The sequence below is a fragment of the Alosa sapidissima genome, chromosome 6 (assembly GCF_018492685.1).
Source record: "Alosa sapidissima isolate fAloSap1 chromosome 6, fAloSap1.pri, whole genome shotgun sequence".
Lineage (NCBI taxonomy): Eukaryota > Metazoa > Chordata > Actinopteri > Clupeiformes > Clupeidae > Alosa > Alosa sapidissima.
Window position 1 is genome coordinate 18,322,054 of NC_055962.1, and position 18,875 is coordinate 18,340,928.

At 41.4% G+C, this 18,875-nt stretch overlaps 1 protein-coding gene across 2 annotated transcripts in view; it reads right to left on the reverse strand.

Annotated features, from left to right (window-relative positions):
• Positions 1 to 18,875, reverse strand: part of LOC121712364 (receptor-type tyrosine-protein phosphatase gamma-like) — a 66,759-nt gene that overhangs the window by 5,070 nt on the left and 42,814 nt on the right. For both annotated transcript variants that reach the window (XM_042096617.1, XM_042096618.1), the window contains exons 5-8: positions 9,911 to 10,056; positions 6,223 to 6,318; positions 4,973 to 5,039; positions 408 to 565 (exon numbers count right to left, since the gene is read on the reverse strand). In XM_042096617.1, coding sequence (XP_041952551.1) covers positions 408 to 565; positions 4,973 to 5,039; positions 6,223 to 6,318; positions 9,911 to 10,056 — 467 coding nt within the window. The remainder of the gene's footprint in view (positions 1 to 407; positions 566 to 4,972; positions 5,040 to 6,222; positions 6,319 to 9,910; positions 10,057 to 18,875) is intronic.

Consider the following 18,875-nt stretch of genomic DNA (forward strand, 5'->3'; position numbering starts at 1 on the left):
AAAGTCGATACTGTCAAGTAAAGTGTTACCGGATTGTCTTGAAGGAGCCACACCACGTTTATGACACTATGGCATATGAATGCCCTTCGGTTGACCTTTAGTTTTGTTGCTACTGTGCATGGAGGACAGGCCAATTTTGAGTTCTGTCAGCACATTTTAATCATATCACAATAATGCAGATAACCGTGATCACTATTACTATAATCATGATATCACATTTTCATACCATATCTCTAGTGGCTGGGGAAAAAGTTGAGTGGCTGATATATTTTGGAATCCACCAGCCACAGTGGCAGGTGGACAAAATATTTAATTTCCATCCCTGACTCACACACACACTCACTCATTCACACACAGAGACACACACACACACTCGCTCTCTCTCATTTAGACACACATACACATACCTGTTTTTGGCTGATATAGATGGGCTCTTGAAACACTATCCACTCAACGGCATATAAGCATTCTGGAAAAGTCAAACTTCCTGTGTATTGGTAGAACTTGGAGGTGTCATTGGGCAGTAGGTCACGGAGAGGGAATGGATCGATAAACTTTTCATCTCCTTTCACACACACACAGAGATAGATAGACAGACGCACGTGTGCGTGCACACACACACACACAGACACAGAGGGGACATTGGATTAGATCTCTTTACATTTCTATTTCCTCATTAGTGGGAAGATTGACCTAATTTTGGCAGTGCTGTCGATAGTTTGAGGATTTTCAAAAAGGATTTGGGCCTGGGATTAAAGGGGAAATCCGGCTTTGTATCATTGGAGTTCGGACACGACTGCCCTGGGCCTCCCGTTCAGCCAGATATACACATTCATTTTTATGCAGTTCACTCTACCTGCAAGTGACAACTGGAGTGTAGACCATCTTTTAATATCAGATTCTAAATTATTGACAAGAGGGATGATGTTTTTGTTGTAAAGGTCTGAGAAAGAACAGGTGATATTTATACCAAGATATCTAAAGCCTGATTTTGATGTATGGAAAGGAAGTTCACTGTCTGAAAGTTGAAGTGCCAAAGTGTTTACAGGAAAACATTCACTTTTGCTTAAGTTTAATATGTACCCGGAGAACACACCAAACTCTTTTAAAGTATTCAAAACTGGATCTGAAATGTACAACAACAGGTCGTCAGCATAAAGAGATAACTTGTGCTCAGTTCCTAGCCTATGGATGCCATGTATATCAGTAGAAGACCTTAGCTTGATGGACAAGGGCTCTATGGCCAGCGCAAACAACAGAGGGCTTAGGGGGCAACCTTGTCGTGTGCCCCTTGACAAAGGAAAGAATTGAGAAGCCACTCTATTCGTCACCACTGATGCTTTGGGGGAGGTATATAACAGTCGGATTCAAGAGGTAAATGTAGTACCAAAGCCAAACCTTTCTAATACTGCAAATAAGTAAGCCATTTCTGTCCTGTCAAACGCCTTCTCTGCGTCCAGGGAGACAACCATCTCTGGCACCTCCCTGGACGCTGGGGAGTGGACAACATTAAGCAGTTTCCCGATATTTATAAAAGAGTGTCGGTTTCTCATAAAATCAGTTTGGTCCATTGAGATAATAGGAGATATGACTTTGTCTAACCTTAGGGCAAGGAGTTTAGCTAATATCTTAACATCTGTATTTAAAAGAGAGATGGGTCGATAGGAACCACACTCAAGTGGGTCTTTACCTGGTTTTAGAAAGAGTGAAATGGAGGCTTCAGTAAGACTTTTTTGTGTTAATGAATGATTAAACATTTCTAATAGAATTGGAACAAGTTGTTTACTTATTTTTTTATAAAATTCAACAGGATAGCCATCAGGCCCTGGAGTTTTACTGCTCTGCATGCTCTTAATGGCATCAATGATTTCCTGCAATTGTAAAGGTCTGTCTAAATCATCTCTGGCAGCGTCTTCTAGAGAGGGGAAGTCAAGGCTATCTAAAAACTCATTCATGGGTGAGGTGTCACGTGGGAATGTGGATGTATACAAGTCTGAGTAATATTCTTTAAAAGGTGGCATTTATTTCCTTTGGGTCTCCAGATAAGACTTGTGAAGATTTGCGAATTTGTGGGATCAGACGTGAGGCGGCTCTACATTTTAATTGATAGGCCAAAAGACAGCCAGCCTTATCACCATGCTCGTAGTAATGTCCTTTGGACCATAGCAGGTGTTTTTCAGTTCTTTCCAATGATAACAAGTCATATTGAGTTTTCAGTTCAATTCTAATTTTGTTTAATTCCGGTGTTGGGGATGCAGCGTATTGGTGGTCTATTTTTTTAATTGCTGAAATAAGTTCTTGCTCCTTCTTTTTCCTTTCCTTATTGCGTGATGTGGAGTATGAAATTATCTCACCTCTTATAACCACCTTTAGAATGGATGGGGAAATTGAATCTGTTCTGTTGAATGATATGAATTTGTCTATTGCCCCTGAAATGCGTTTACAAAAATTATCATCAGCTAGTAGGGCAGTATTCAATCTCCAGGTATTATGCAGTGGAAGATTTTGGGAAAATGTAAGATCAAGGATTACAGGCGCATGGTCTGACTCAACAATGGCCATGTACTCTGCTTTTTCAACTGCGGGAAGAAGTGTCTTGCCAATAAAAACATAGTCTATCCTACTGTATGTATGATGCACGTGAGAATAGAAGGAAAAATCCTTCTTCAGTGGGTACAAAAACCTCCATGGGTCCACACAACCAATCTTACATATAAAATCAGAAAGGACTTGGGACATTTTAGATCGAGTAAGAGTTTTGGGACATAAACGGTCCATAGTAGGGTCAATTACAGTGTTTAAATCGCCAGCTAGGATTAGCCTGTGTGTGTCCAGATCTGGTATGAGGGATATTAGTTTAGAAATAAAGCTGCGGTCATCCCAGTTAGGGGCGTATACATTTACAAGTACAGTAGGAGTGTAAAAGAGAGAGCCTGATACTATTATATATCGGCCTTGAGGATCAGAGATTATTTTGGATGAAGTGAATACAATTTTTTATGAATTAATATTGATACCCCTCGAGATTTAGTGTTGTAGCTGGAGTGAAAACTTTGCCCAACCCAATTCTTCTTGAGCCTAATCTGATCTGCAGCTGTGAGGTGGGTCTCTTGTAAAAACACTATGTCCACCTTTAGCTTTTTTAAATGAGAAAAAACATGTGCCCTTTTAATTGGTCCATTGAGCCCCTTAACATTCCAGCTTGAAAATCGTACTGGTGATGAGCCCACATCAAACTCGACATTACGTGCGTTACCATCAGACATATCCAGATAAAACAAACAAAAGAGAGTAGTGACGAGACGTGCTCATAACGGAATGAAGTGCTTTCTTGCCTTTAAGGTCACATGTGAAAAGAAGCACTTTGGCAGTGTGTAACCCCCCTTCAGTATAACAAAAATCCCCCCAGGTCCCTAAAAGCACCCTCCCTATCCTAAATAAACAACACACATTACTTATGTCTGTCATCTGAACAGTGACAGACTGCAGGCTCCCTCCTAATAATACACGAGTCTTCCGATACATTCTAAACCGCTCCGTGAAGAGAGCAATGACCTTTTAGATGTCATTGAAACGTATTGGAGTGGAGATAAAGAGTGTCCATGATTAACAAAAGTCATGTAAAGTTCACCAATATCCTGACGAAAAGGGAAATGAAAAGAAGTGGAAAAAAAAAAAAAACACCATTTGCAAACAATCCGGTTAGGCGTGTTATTACAAACCGTTAGTCATTATGTAACAAATTATAGTCGCTGTAGTAAGCAGGCACACGCGTCATTTAGCTGGGAAGGAATATATGCAAAATCATGAAGATTGGGCACTTCTGTGTTTCCCTGGGGGTGACACCGCTGAACTCCTGCTAAGTTTTAGGCTAAGCCCTGAATGCTTTGAATGGCATAACACTAATACTAAATAACACTAATACTAAATAACACTAATACTAGGCATAACACTAATACTAAATAACACTAATGCTAAATAACACTAATCCTAATACTAAATAACACTGATACTAAATAACACTAATACTAGGCATAACACTAATACGTATTAAGTATGAGTATGTACAGTATATGTTTAGAATATGGCTGTGTTTCATTTAGGATTGTTGTTCATACATATTGTATCTACACAAATCAAAGCATGTAAATAGGAAAATGTTGAAGTTCTTTTGTCACTATTAGGAGCTGCAGGATAATTGGAGCCAGCCACTTCAAGGCACTGTGCTAAGCTAGGCTAGTGGTGGGTGTGTCAGACTGAGTTACTGCAGGCACAGAGACAAGAAGGGTATGTATCAACTTTTCACTCTGGGAGATAGGGTAATGATAAGGTAATGTCCCAAAATGTTGGCGTGTTCCTTTCAAGTCACACCATTTCTGTGACATTTATAGAAAAACACTGATGACAAACTGTTCTTTAATGTCAACCTTCGTCAAGTTCTTCTAAAAGTTAAAAATCTCTCTAATTATTTAACCAAATTATGTGCAATTGTGCCCAGTTGAATGACAGCCCTTTTCCACTGTGCGGTTTTTGCAACATGGAAGCCTCCTTGTAGTGTGCCTTGTCAGTGCTCTGAGATTGTGATGGACTAACCTTAGTCTCTTGCGTTACTGCTTGCCGGTGGGTTTTCCCGACGTTCAGAGGTGTGTCTATGGTGTATACCTTGAAGCGTAACCATAATTTGATTGGCTGGTGCCTTGCATTGCTGTCATAGCAGACAGCAGACAGCTTGCATAGCAGAGCAACACAACGGAACCACAACACACTTCAGCAACGTATGACGTAAGCCCATGTAAAGTGAACGAGATGCATCTCCAGCACTGCAGTCAGCACAAACGTGTGTAAGCACCGTCTTTTCTTGAATTTCCCCTGGGGATCAATAAAGTATCTATCCATCTATCTATCTATCTATCTATCTATCTATCTACACGTACCTGGTAGAGGGACAATGTGTGAGCACCGTTACACATACCTGCTAGAGGGATAGTCGGGACAGCCCTGGAGATTGTCTCAAAGACGGGATTGTCCTCAGGACCAATCTAGACACAGGAGAATGGTTAACAACACACACACACACGCTTAGGTGGGGGGATCACATTGGCCAGCGGCAAGCGTAACGCAACGCTCAGACCATAATAAGTTCTATCTTGTTCCTAAGCCACACAAACGGTTTGCCTAACCTGATGATTGAATACACTCGCGTTGCGCTTTGAAAGTTGAACCAAGTTCAACGCTCAGCTTGTTCAACGTTAGCGTTCCACTGCCACCGTTCCACTAGCACTGCCACCATTCCGCTAGCGCTGCCACGTTCCGCTGCTGCCCCACCATAGAGAACAATAGGGAAGCTGCCGCTTGCCACTGGTCAGTGTGATCCCCGCCTTATAAACCCACATATCCACAAACTCCTACACACCCACATTACCGCAGTCCACACACACTCACAAACTCCCCCCCCCCCCCCCCCCCCCCCCCAACACCCACACACACACACACACACACATATACACACACACACTCACACACCCATATATCCACACTCCAGAAACTCCCACACACCTACATAACTGCATTCAACACAAACTCACAGACTCACACACCCACATTTCCACAATCTTCCACATGACCGCACACACACTCACTCACACACGCACATATCCACAAACTCCCATACACCCATATAACCGCAGTTCACACAAACACACATACACTCACACACAGACTTACACACACTTGCACACCCACATATCCACAAACTCCCACACACCAACATAATCGCAATCCACACAAAGTCACACACACATACACTCAGACTCACACACACTCGCACACCTACATATCCACAAACTCACACACACCCACATAACCACAGTCCACACACACTCACACAGTGAAGGAGACGTTGTCATTTCAGACCGGGAAGTTGGATACCGACATGGAGGTGAAAAATCATCAAAGATCCCAGTTATCCCATAATAATCAGTCATCCCAATCAGACCCAGTCATCCAAATCACACCCACTTCTCCATGCTGCTTTACCTACATAAAAATGTATGCTTGCATTGCTTAAATTTCTGGAGTACTTCATGTCTTGAAATAATGCACAGTCATTGTTAGGAGTTAGGTGACTATGAATAAGAATTCCACTGCATATTTGTATGGTTGTACAGTACGTGACAATAAAAATGCATTTGATTTGATTTGGAAAATAGAATGGATGCTCACATCAACGAAAACGGCCAAAACGGCCACTGCCTGCCTCTCCGTGAAAGCAGCCTCATTCAAGGTTTGGTAGGGGGGCACAAGGTGGAAGATTTGCATCTAAAAGCACACATACACACACACACAAACACACATATACGCACACACACACACACATACACACACACACACACACACAGTAGCAGTCATCTATAGACAGCACTAATAATAATAATGATTATACATTTCATTTATACTGTATAGCGCTTTTCAATACACTCAATTTCAATTTAATTTCACTTATAGAGTGCCAAAACATTACACATGTCTCATGGCGCTTTACAGAGTGTTAAAACATTCAGAGAGACTCACTCAAAGGCTGTACAATTTTCACATAGATACATAAATACAAACAAACACACAAGAAACAAAGTTATGCCAAACTTCTGTCCTTGAGTAGAGACTGTGGAGGAAGAATAAAGTTTCTAAAATCTCCCTCGGGATAAATAAAGTATCTATCTATGACGAGGGTCGGCAATCCGCGGCCCTTTAGCCACCCTCTGTTGGCTCCCTGGTTTTGTTTAAAAATATGTATTAATAAAATATTGTTTACAATTTCTTAAAAATGAATATTATAAGATTCAAATATCTGTACAACAGTGTTAAGCTTTAATACATCCTTACATTATAAACTTGTGAAAATATGTAGCCTGTAGCCTACGCCGTGTAAAATATGTAAAACAACGTATGTTTATTTGAACGCGAGGCTAGGCGGTCACATCCTTGCGTCCCATTAACTCTGCCGTGGCTTTAGTGAACAAGCAAGCGATGGTGTCAAATTCCCTACAAAGTTGTGGAGTAAAACAGATCAATTTAATAATCAACTAAATGCGTGGACGAATGTTTGCCTTCACCACCACTGTGACTGAATTATCGGCAGGATGTCTGATCTGCAGCAAGAAGACATGCAAAATGTAATGTTGAAGACATCATGAAAGTAGATCATTTTGAGAGCGCAAATATCCATGCAGACCAAACTTTGTTTCTACATTATTCATTCACAAAATAGCCTACCATGCTATGGAAGAATATTAGACTCAAAAGTTTTGTATGTAGCAGGAATGGCATTGGCATGGCATGAGCAAGCACTCACTGCAACGTTCATGGCAATTGGATAAAGAATGGCTGAGATATCAGCTCATTTACTTTGTTACAGCGCCCCTATAGGCCAAATCACACCAATGTCCTCGTGCATTCACATAGTCACCTACCATGTCCCTGTACCAAGTTTGGACTTCAGACGTCAAAGCGTTGCTGAGATATGAGCTCACTTTCTTTATAGCAGCACCCCTAGTGGCCAAATGAGACCACTTTCCTTGCATGTCCTCACAGTCAACTACTATGTCCCTATATCAAGTTTGGACTTCATACATCAAAGCATTGCTGAAATATGAGCTCACTTCCTGTATTACAGCGCCCCTAGAGGCCAAATGATGCCACTTTCCTAGTGCGTCCTCACAATCAGGTACCAAGTTCCTGTACCAAGTTTGGACTTCATACATCAAAGCGTTGCTGAGATACGAGCTGACTTCCTGTATTACAGCGCCCCTAGAGGCCAAATGTGCCACTTTCCTAGTGCGTCCTCACAATCAGGTACCAAGTCCCTATACCAAGTTTGAACTTCGTACATCAAAGCGTTGCTGAGATACGAGCTCACTTCTTGTATTGCAGCACCCTCTAGAGGCCAAATGACGCCAATTTTCTAGTGCGTCCTCACAATCAGGTACCAAGTCACTAGCCTGACGTAGTCACACTCAATTCTAGTCAGAATATGAGTCTGATACTGCTCCATTGGGACATAATTATGGGGCGTGTTTCAACCTATACAGGGGGGGAATGCCTCTGCACTCAATTGGATAGATGTAACCAATCAGAGCAACAAAATAGCTTACCGTGAGGTGTAGGAAGAAAACACACAAACCATCCTTCTTCTCCACAAATGCCTTAACATTGTTTTCTGGTCTTTTGTAAAAGTTGGTGCCGTCAATAACTCTTAGCCTACAACACTCATTAGCGAAATCTAAGAGATAGGAGAGTAGGGTAGGCTATTAGGAAAAAAACTGATAGCCTATATCCTCTCCGTTTTTAAAAATAATTCTGAACACTGATATGCTACAAACATGTTACACAGCTGGGAAAAGCTGTCGCAAATCCCTCGAACAGGTGGTCAATCAGATTTCAAACGAACGAGGGAACATGTCGCAATGCAACAGCCCTGTTTTCCCTTGATGAAAGTGAAACCATGAGTTTTCCCACATCTCAACTTCGGCCAAAGTTTTCAGAAATAATCGTTTTCAGTGATAAAACCTCATTAAATAATATGCATTTTCCATATGGGGTCTTAAAAGCCATGTATCCTTCTAGCCACAGCGTTTTTGTTTCAAACATAAGCCTAATCTAAGCGTGCTCAGATGACGTGATAGACCAGGCACTGTTGCTCACCTGTCCATCATCGTAAAGCCCGATTTGATTGGTCCGCCCGATCTAGGGCGAGCATACTTGCTCCACAATGGAGCAATGCCAGACCGAACTTCCCGACCTCAAATGTTGTGGGCGAGACTAAGTTCGGAATGGCACCCAGGCTACCAAGTCCCTGTACCAAGTTTTCATTTTTTTTTTTTTAAATAACACTTTGCTTTGTTTTTATTTATTTATTTATTTATGTATTTATTTTTTGTGTGTTATTGATGCTTAACAACACACAGTAAGTTTGGACTTCATACATCAAATCCTTGCCGAGATATGAGCTCACTTCCTGTTTGGCGGCTTCGCCGTCTTATCGCACACCAGTGTTTCCCATACATTGACTAATCTGTGGCGGTGCGCCATTAAATCAAAATCGGCCACCACATATTAATATTCTATGTTTAATTTAATTTAAATTAAATTAAATATAAGATCAAATCCTTGCATTGCCATTGAGCTGCGCTATTTACGCACGCAGCCTTTCCTTACCCCGCCCCGCTCTCTCTCGTAGCCTGCTGCCCCTCCTCTGCATGTGCATTTAACAAAATATTCAATATTGTTGAGGGATTGTTGTTGCCACATAGAAGCATTGCAGAAGATGTCTGGCTTAATTGCTATTAAATCCGCTTAGCATCGTGACCATGCTGCGCAAATTTGTTCAAAACTGCTGCATTGAAGTTAACTCTGCTAAGGTCTTATCACAACATAATTTAGTCTCTTCAATGTAGCATACTAAGTTAAGTTATGCAATCAAGCAGTATCTCAAAGCTAACGTTAGAATACTGTTTAGATGTTGAATTTAGCATGCGTAGCCTACTTACAGCTGCTTGTTTCGTTTAAGGGCTCATTTTATTGACTGACACTGAATGTTTACAAAATCCCGATGTAAATAACTATGTAGAAAACATTATGAATTGCATCCACACATCAGCAGCCTTTTAACTGTGTTACTCACGAGCGTCTTATGTGAGACGTTGTCCAAGTCAGCTACCGCCACAAATTTAATCCAATTCTGTGGGAAACACTGCACACATCTGTTTTGAGTGCCAAATTTAATGAGTTTTCGCCCATGGTAACCACCTCAAAAAAGGTAAAGCGCAGCAGGATACCACCAACTATCTATAAATTACAGGAACATCTTTCTGTCTGTGTATCAGTGTGTGTGTGTGTGTGTGTGTGTGTGTACCTCCATAGGGTAGCGTCTGTCGTTATAAATGTGCTCGGATCCATTGGTGGTCTCGGATCCCCAGTGGAAGGCCATGTAAAAGGTGTAGTAGGATCGGGGGAGGTTTGCTCCTCCCAGGTACATTCCAGGATTAAACTCGACTGCAACTGTAGTATCACAGCAAAACAATAAGAAGTATGGGTGTAAAGAAACCCAAGAATCACCATTCGTTACATACATCTGTGTTAATGTCATGGCTCAGTTAGCCCAGTCTGTACAGTAAGAATGTAGGTACTGCAGCCTAAAATTCACTGACAATATTGCTGATGCTTAACTCATAAACAGGAATACACTGCGTTCCAAATTATTATGCAACTTACATTTTTCTCAGAGTTTCCTAAATAGTTGATGCAAATGACAGTCAGTATAATCTTCAAGTCATCAACCGTTAGAGTATAATTTGAATTTTACTGAACAAACCTCCCAATGATAACAGTATTTTTTTCAAAAACTAAAATGCACTGTACCAAATTATTATGCACAACAGAGTTTCAAGACATTTTATTAGATGTAAAGAACTAAAAATGGTAATTTGTTGAAAAGTTATTTCAATCAAAAACATCTTAACAGGCCAAGTTACATGTTAACATAGGACCCCTTCGTTGACATCACCTTCACAATTCTTGCATCCATTGAACTTGTGAGTTCTTGGAGAGTTTATGCTTAATGTCTTTGCAGAATGTCAGAATAGCCTCCCAGAGCTGCTGCTTGGATGTGAATTGCCTCCCACCCTCATAATCTTTTGCTTGATGATGCTCCAAAGGTTCTCAATAGGGTTGAGGTCAGGGGAAGATGGGGGCCACACCATGAGTTTCTCTCCTTTTATGCCCATAGCAGCTAATGACCCAGAGGTATTCTTTACAGCATGAGATGGTGCATTGTCATGCATGAAGATGATTTTGCTACGGAAGGCACGGTTCTTCTTTTTGTACCACGGAAGATAGTGGTCAGTCAGAAACTTACTTTGCTGAGGTCATTTTTACACCAAGGGGCCTACCAGCTCTCTCCCCATGATCCCGGCCCAAAACATGACTCCGCCACCTCCTTGGTGACGTCTCAGCCTTGGTGGGACATGGTGGCCATTTCACCAACCATCCATTACTCCATCCATCTAGACCAGGGGTCGGCAACCTTTTTTTTAATCTCAGAAGAGCCACATAAAGACGGTTACAAGAAAAAGTTTGGATATTTAACGTACAGCTACTTTCATTCAACAGAGGATTTTTTAATACATTTTCTACTAGTTTTAAAAGTAATGTGCAAGTAACTTGAAATGCAAAGTGGAATGACAGAAGTATAGGACTTAGGCTTCCCATGTAGGCTAAACACCAACCCCTATTTGGTATGCAAAGTAGGCTAATCATAGTTCACAACACAACATTCAATTTTCATTAACATGTCATTGGCGAAATTGAACATTAGGCCTACCAATGATTAGATTTGATGATGGCCTTGGAGTCTGGCTGTATTCAGTGAGGTGAAGTTTCATGCAAGAATTGAGGCTGTCATGATTTCATCTCACATATGAAAAATATAAAGACAAACCTGCGCTCACGTTTAAGGGCAATTCCACGCAAAACTGTCATATATCCATATGCCAACTAATAACCTACCATCGCATTGTGTTGGCGTTATGGATGTGACAGTTTTGCGCGGAATTGCCCTTAAACGTGAGAGGTTTGTCTTTATATTTTTCATATGCAAGTGGAATAGGGTTAACACAGCAATACTAACTCGTTGCAGTGTGCGATAACGGGCAGTTTTTCGAATCGCGTTTTCAGAATCAGTCTTCGGATGGAAACTTTTCCATTTCAGCCGCTTGTGTTCGCGCTTGCAAGCTGTGGTCACTGACGTTTCCTTTTTGACATTTTCCTTATCTAGCCTACAGAAAGCGCGCACATCAACAATAACATGTGTTCTCGTTGACTGAAATGGAGGGAAATCGGTGATTTTGTTTGATATTGACATGGCAACGAACCGCGAATGTAACAATATTGTGCAGGCTACGGTTACGGAGTCAAGTGAAGTGGGAAGTTATACAAATTACTCATATAGACCTACGAACTAAAATAAAATACATTTTAATTAAATAGGCCTACTCATTATCATTTGAGCCGCATCAGAGGGATCAAAGAGCCGCATGCGGCTCCGGAGCCGCGGGTTGCCGACCCCTGATCTAGACCAGTGGTCCCCAAACTTTTTCTTCAGAGGGCCAGCTTACTATGCCTGGCTCTAAGAGAGGGCCAGAGACTCGGAGTATATTAGTAACCATAAATAGCTTAGTGCTGTGAACAACAGCAGTCTACCTTAGTTGAATATTCCATTACATTTAATCATAGGCTACTGCAATTTAATACCATTGTTAGCTGTGTTTATATTGCAGTCATGCCATATCAGTGTAAAATGTAGCTCAAATGAAATAATACTAATAAAAAATAGCATTCCCAAAAGTATTAGCAGGGAGTCCCAAAAGTGTATTTTATTCAAAATGTGTGAACTCTGAACTCTGTGTCTTTGCATACACAGCTCAAGTTGTGAACAAGCAATATCCTACAAATAATTTGAAGTTCTCAAACTATGAGAGTTTTATGAAGTGCTGGCAAAAACATCTGAAATGACCACTTTCACTCACCTGATGAGAACTTTGAATTTGTATGAACATTTGAACGAGTGAATAAAATATAGAAAAAAATATCCCAGCAAGTCCCAGAAATATGACTTGAATAGAAGTTAGTTACTGTAGTTATTAACAATTAACTGATAAACTTGTAGAATACTTTGAGCACTGATGCAGTCAGCATAGGCCTCTTACATTGTTTGCAGGTAGGTCTTAAGAAATTGCGCAGCAATAAAGCAGCTGGGCCTGACGGACTGTGCCCAAGGCTACTCAAGGCCTGTGCTGCTGAACTGGGGGAGCCACTGAAGCACATCTTCAATTTAAGCCTACGCCTTGGACAAGTTCCAACACTGTGGAAGACATCATGTCTCACCCCTGTCCCTAAGAAGCCACACCCTAGTGAGCTTAATAACTACAGACCTGTCGCTCTTACATCACATGTGATGAAGACAATGGAGCGATTGGTCTTAGGCATGCTCAGACCCCAGGTACGCCATGCACTAGACCCGTTACAGTTTGCTTACCAGGAGAAAGTGGGCGTGGACGATGCCATCACTTATCTTCTACACAGGACACATTCCCACCTGGACAAGGGGAAAAGTGCTGTGAGAATCATGTTCTTTGATTTCTCAAGTGCTTTTAACACCATCCAGCCCCTCAGATTGGGAGACAAGCTCTTGCAGATGGGTGTGGACGCTCACCTGGTAACCTGGATTACAGATTACCTGACCGAGCGACCACAGTTCGTCAGACTGAAGAACTGTCTCTCTGACACTGTGATCTGCAGCAACGGAGCGGCACAGGGAACTGTGCTCTCTCCAGTCCTGTTCACATCTGACTTCTGCTACAACACCGAGTCATGCCACATGCAGAAGTTTTCTGATGATACTGCAATTGTGGGGTGTATCAGGAACGGGCAGGAGGAGGAGTACAGGAGCCTGGTGGAGGACTTTGTGCAATGGTGCAAACTCAATCATCTTCAACTTAACACTTCAAAGACCAAGGAGATGGTGGTGGATTTCCGCAGGTCTAAGCCCACTCTGCTACCAGTCCACATTGATGGGGTCGATGTGGAGGTGGTTAGCACCTACAAGTATCTGGGTCTCCACCTGGACAATAAACTGGACTGGTAAGCCAACACTGACGCACTCTACAAGAAAGGGCAGAGCAGGCTGTACTTCCTGAGGAGGCTGCGGTCCTTCAATGTGTGAAGTAAGCTCCTCAGGATGTTCTACCAGTCTGTTGTTGCCAGCGTCCTCTTCTATGCAGTAGTATGCTGGGGAGGAAGCACAAGGAAGAAGGACGTGGGGCGAATTGACAGGCTGGTAAGGAAAGCTGGCTCTGTAGTTGGAGCTGAACTGGAGTGCATCACTTCACTATCTGACAAAAGGACCCTGATCAAACTGATCAACATCTTGGACAATGAGTGTCACCCACTCCACAGCACTATTGTTAAGCAGAAGAGCCTGATCAGCTGGAGACTTCGCTCACTGCCTTGCACAACTGACAGACTGAGAAAGTCATTTGTCCCCAGGGCCATTGAACTGTTCAATACCTCACTTAAGGGAAGAGGAGAGATAGACTTCTCTGCATAGTCTGTCTGCCTCTTCACCCCCTCCATGTTTGGTACTGTCTGTCCACTAGCCACTTGTACCACTGTCTTTATGCCTCACTGTTTGCGTGTAATTATATTAGCACATCAGCACATATGCATAACCCCCCCCCCCCCCTCCATGCCACAGCCGAACTGTGGCCACACTTTACTTTATTTCTGCATTGTTGCACTGTTGACTTACTCATTTGCACTATCACCATGACCACTATCACCATTGCACTACCACCATGACACTCATTCATTCACACAGAGCACCTTAGAGCACCTTACCATACCTTACTATGCACAGAGAATCACAGGCTCAGTCCCTGCCTCCAATTGCTGCTACTGGAAGAAACTAGAATCCATGCATTTCCACTGAATTATTTTTGGAATCTGATCCCTTATCATACCTGTTCATTATTACTCGTTGCTCGACTTATCGTGACTAAATTCAAGATGGCTGCAAACGCTAAACTTCGTGAAGATACTGTCTGTATAAATCGTCTTGTAAGTAAACTACCAGTGCTTTTTCAAAGTTCTCAATGTCTCGTTTTAAATGTCAGGGCCCTCGGAAGTCTACCAATGAAGTGTGGAGATACATTGAGCCTCGTAAGTGGGTGTAAAACAGTGATTTATTTGCATGGCTAGCCCGATGCCGAAGCACCACTATTGAAAAAGCTGTTGGTAGCATCGGCTAACTAGCGCCAGATTTTGGAGTGCAGGGGACAAGCTGAGATGGGCTATGAGACATACGTTCACACTCGGTATCATGTTTCAATACACTTTAGGTCAATATCACACCGGAATTCTCCTTTAATATTAGCTGTGCTAGATAGACTTGCATACATGTTACAAGGACACTTGGCCATGTCCTGTAAGGAACATGGTGCTGCCAAAAATCGGAAACATAGCCTACATTGCAGAGCCACTTCAACTTTATTATTATATGGTGAATAGCTGCTAAATGTTACACTACAGTGCACAGCCCCATGCTTCTCTGACGTGACGAAGCTAGCACGTTATTAGCAGCGGTTAGCTAACTGTGCTAACGTTAGTTATCTACAAGTCTCCTCCAAGTGACAATAATTTTATATACAATGCTGGCAATGCTGAAAACAATTAACATCCTTATTTATCTTACTTACATTGAGTTGACTGTGTGGCTTAATCCATAGATGTGGTGGAGCACTGTTTAGTTATGGTTTGCTAAGGACTAACCCTTTGCTTTAAAATAGTGGAGATCTGGGACGAGAGAATTTAATCTAATTTAACATAATTACAGAAAACGTAATCAAGATTGAAAGGCATTTTTCTGTGTATCGGTGTTGTGTTAATCCTACATATGTCATTTGACTGTCCTTTTCAACTCACTCAACTCAATATCACTATAAAATCCCATAAAACCGGACAAATATCAAGGCTCCCAATACATTTCTATGGAGCCGTAAGGTGAAGTTGACAGGCCATGTCTGCCTGCACGGAGCTACTGGACTGCCATTGGCTCATCTGCGTTCGATGGGCGGGGTTTTGCGAACGGTCAATTGTGTGGGAACTCGAATTTGAAACATGGTCCGGACGCCATAAAAGCTTGATTATTGTATATGACTGGATTTGAATACATTCGGTACACATCTGTGTCAGGGCGCCAGACTAACTTTTTGCATTGATTGCACTGGTGCGACAAACTTTTTTTACATTGATTTTCAGATGTTTCATCACGCTGACTTTTTTTTGATCGCTCTCCATATACATTCCGTGTCTGAGCTGTTGTCAGTGCATGGACCGGGAATTGCAGTATTGATTTGATTTGGGGCCCCCACCATTTTGACGCCATAAGTAATATTGAATACTGTGTGATCATACGCATCAGTGGCGATCATAGTCTCTGCTCGACCCTACACACACACACACGGAAAATGATGGCTTGTAATATGTGTCTATTTCATATTTTGGAATTCATAAACTTTATATATTTAGTTAATAATTTATAGTTTTTATGATCTGCATTAAATACTAATAGCTTTAAATATTTAGTAATTTGAATACTTCATATTGATCTTTAAAATATTACACTTGTCTTTAATGTCATTACAGTGGTGGTGTGTAGGTGTAATTGAAAGAAGAAAGTGAAAGTAATTAGCTTTAATTATCACAGTTTTAGGCAAGCAGAAAATAGTCGCACATAGTCCAAGTATATACGGATGCAATTCATTATGTTTTTTTATGTCATTAGATAACATAAATGTTATCTAATGACATAAAAACTAACAAGTCAAAGAAGATCTTTCTGGGATCATAGAAGAGATGAGTGAGCTAACGGGATAGACCTGAAGGAACTCTCTCAAGATGAAAAGTTGGCCAATCGGTTGTGTAGCTTATTTCGGAAATGTCATTAAACCCAACAGTAGGCCTAAATGAACTAAATTCCATAGCCTAGGTAGGTTAGCAACACAAACTTGAGCTAGGTGCAAGTCATGACAAATCAACTTAACATTTGCCTAGGCTACTATTACTTGTTGCTGTGCGGCACACAGCTGTTAAAAGCTGTGAGTGTGTGAGGAGAAAAGACACATAGGCTAAGGCAGGGGTCCCCTTTATCTGAATGGTGATCTACCTTTTAAGTGACTGGGTCAGAATGATCTACTACTCACATTACGTGTCTTTTTTAACACTTTTTTGTACCAAAACGAACACACAGTGTCATATTGGCTGCTATTTTGCTTTAATGTTTCACACTTAAATCATTAGTAATTTATGATTGAGTTTAATTTCCCTACCAACACTAGAAATACAGTAACAACAGTAACATAGTCCACAATAGAAGCTACTAATCAACATGCATATGATTTTATACACAGTGGCACTTACATTACATTCCCCATACAATTCAGTACATTTACATCCACACCTTGAAATGTAACTTTACCCATTCAGGTAGCACACACACACACACACACACACACATTGAAATGTAACTTTTTTTAACACTAGGATTTTCTTTTAACATAGAGTGGCATTTGGCTTCACTTTCAGACAGTGAATTAACTTTATGTAAGTTGCATGTAGTCATTTTCTTGCACCTTATTCAGATGATGACTTGCCATGTACGGGTCCAAGTGCCCACGGGGACCCAGGTTCGAGTCCGGCCTGCGGTCATGTCCCAATCTCACCCCATCTCTCTCTCTCCCACTCCTTCCTGTCTATCTTCACTGTCCTATCCGAATAAAGGCAAAAAGCCCAAAAAATATACTAAAAAAAAAAAAAAAAAAAAAAAAAATATCCGCAAGCGGCAATGGCGGGCCCGAGCACCTGCGGGCCGCAACCCGTGACATGTCGGAATCCAACAAAGCACCGACATGGCCAGGTGGGGGCGCAATGCAAGGCAGCCCCATTGGGTGTCATCATAATCATAATATATATTAACCTTAAAATGAATGGTCTGAATATATATTCAGACCATTCATTTTCAGCAAACAACATTTCTGATACACTTTTTGGTTGGCCAGATGGTGGCACTATGTTAGGCATGGAAATTACACATGTGAATATCATCACAATAGTGATATCCAAAATTTTTGTAAACTTTCAGATCAATCACTTAAGGCATTGTCCATTTCTGGCACATTTCCTTCTTGGCCAGGTGGTGGCGCTATGCCAGACAGGCCCATTGGGTGTCTGGATATCATCATAATCATAATATCTATTAACCTGAGAAGTTTTAGACCATTCATTCAATGCACTGTGATTTATGACACATTTGTTTATGTGGTGATATATTGAAATCATATAAAAAATCCCCTCACAATTTAACATCAGCAACATCTTGGCATAATGTTTGCCAAATTTCACATGAATCTGACAAACCGTCTAGGAGCAGTATGTTAAAATTGATCATGTGACATCAGTGTAATTGGCATTCTTTCTGTTGCCAGTTGGTGGCGCTATGCCAAACATGCATTATGGGCATGTGAATATTATCATTAACATGGTCTTCAATGACCGGTGAAATTTAAAACATTTCAAGCCATGCATGGTGAATTATGACACATTTATTGTTTATGTGGAAGGGTATTAAAATTAATAATTTTGCCATTTCGTCAAATTACAACATATAAAAAAAAAACGTTAATTTTCTCGTATTTGAAAAAAATGCCCAGATTCGTTTATTGGGTGCCACGGATGTCTATCAAATGCGTCTGTGCATAGCTCATCATCGTCTTGCTTTCCCACCTGCTTTCCCACCTCTGTTCTGTGATTGGTTCCCTATCTCAGGCGAAAATTTGCTCCATGGTCTCCAGGCTGCCTTAGCAGCGTGAATCGAATTGCGCGCAAGGCAGCATGGGAACACCCAGGCTAAACTTTGACATGAATCGGATCAACCGTCTAGGAGGAGTATGTTAAAATTTATCATGTCCACAACGCACAAAATCCAATTACCTCACTTCCTGTGGGCGTGGCTAATGGCATGTTAATGCAAAAGTTGATTGTTTTTGGGCGTTACATGCACCCACCAAATTTGGTGTGTGTATCTAAAACTATATGCCAACCACAAGTCACAGTGACATAAGGGGGCGCTATGGAGTTCCTGGGCCAAGCCCAGTGCCAAGGCTTTTCCCCTGTGTATTCACGGTACCTCTTGATGTGTGTGCCAAATTTCATGCATTTTTACCAATGGGAAGCACCTCTTTTGGCATCATAATTCATCACATTTT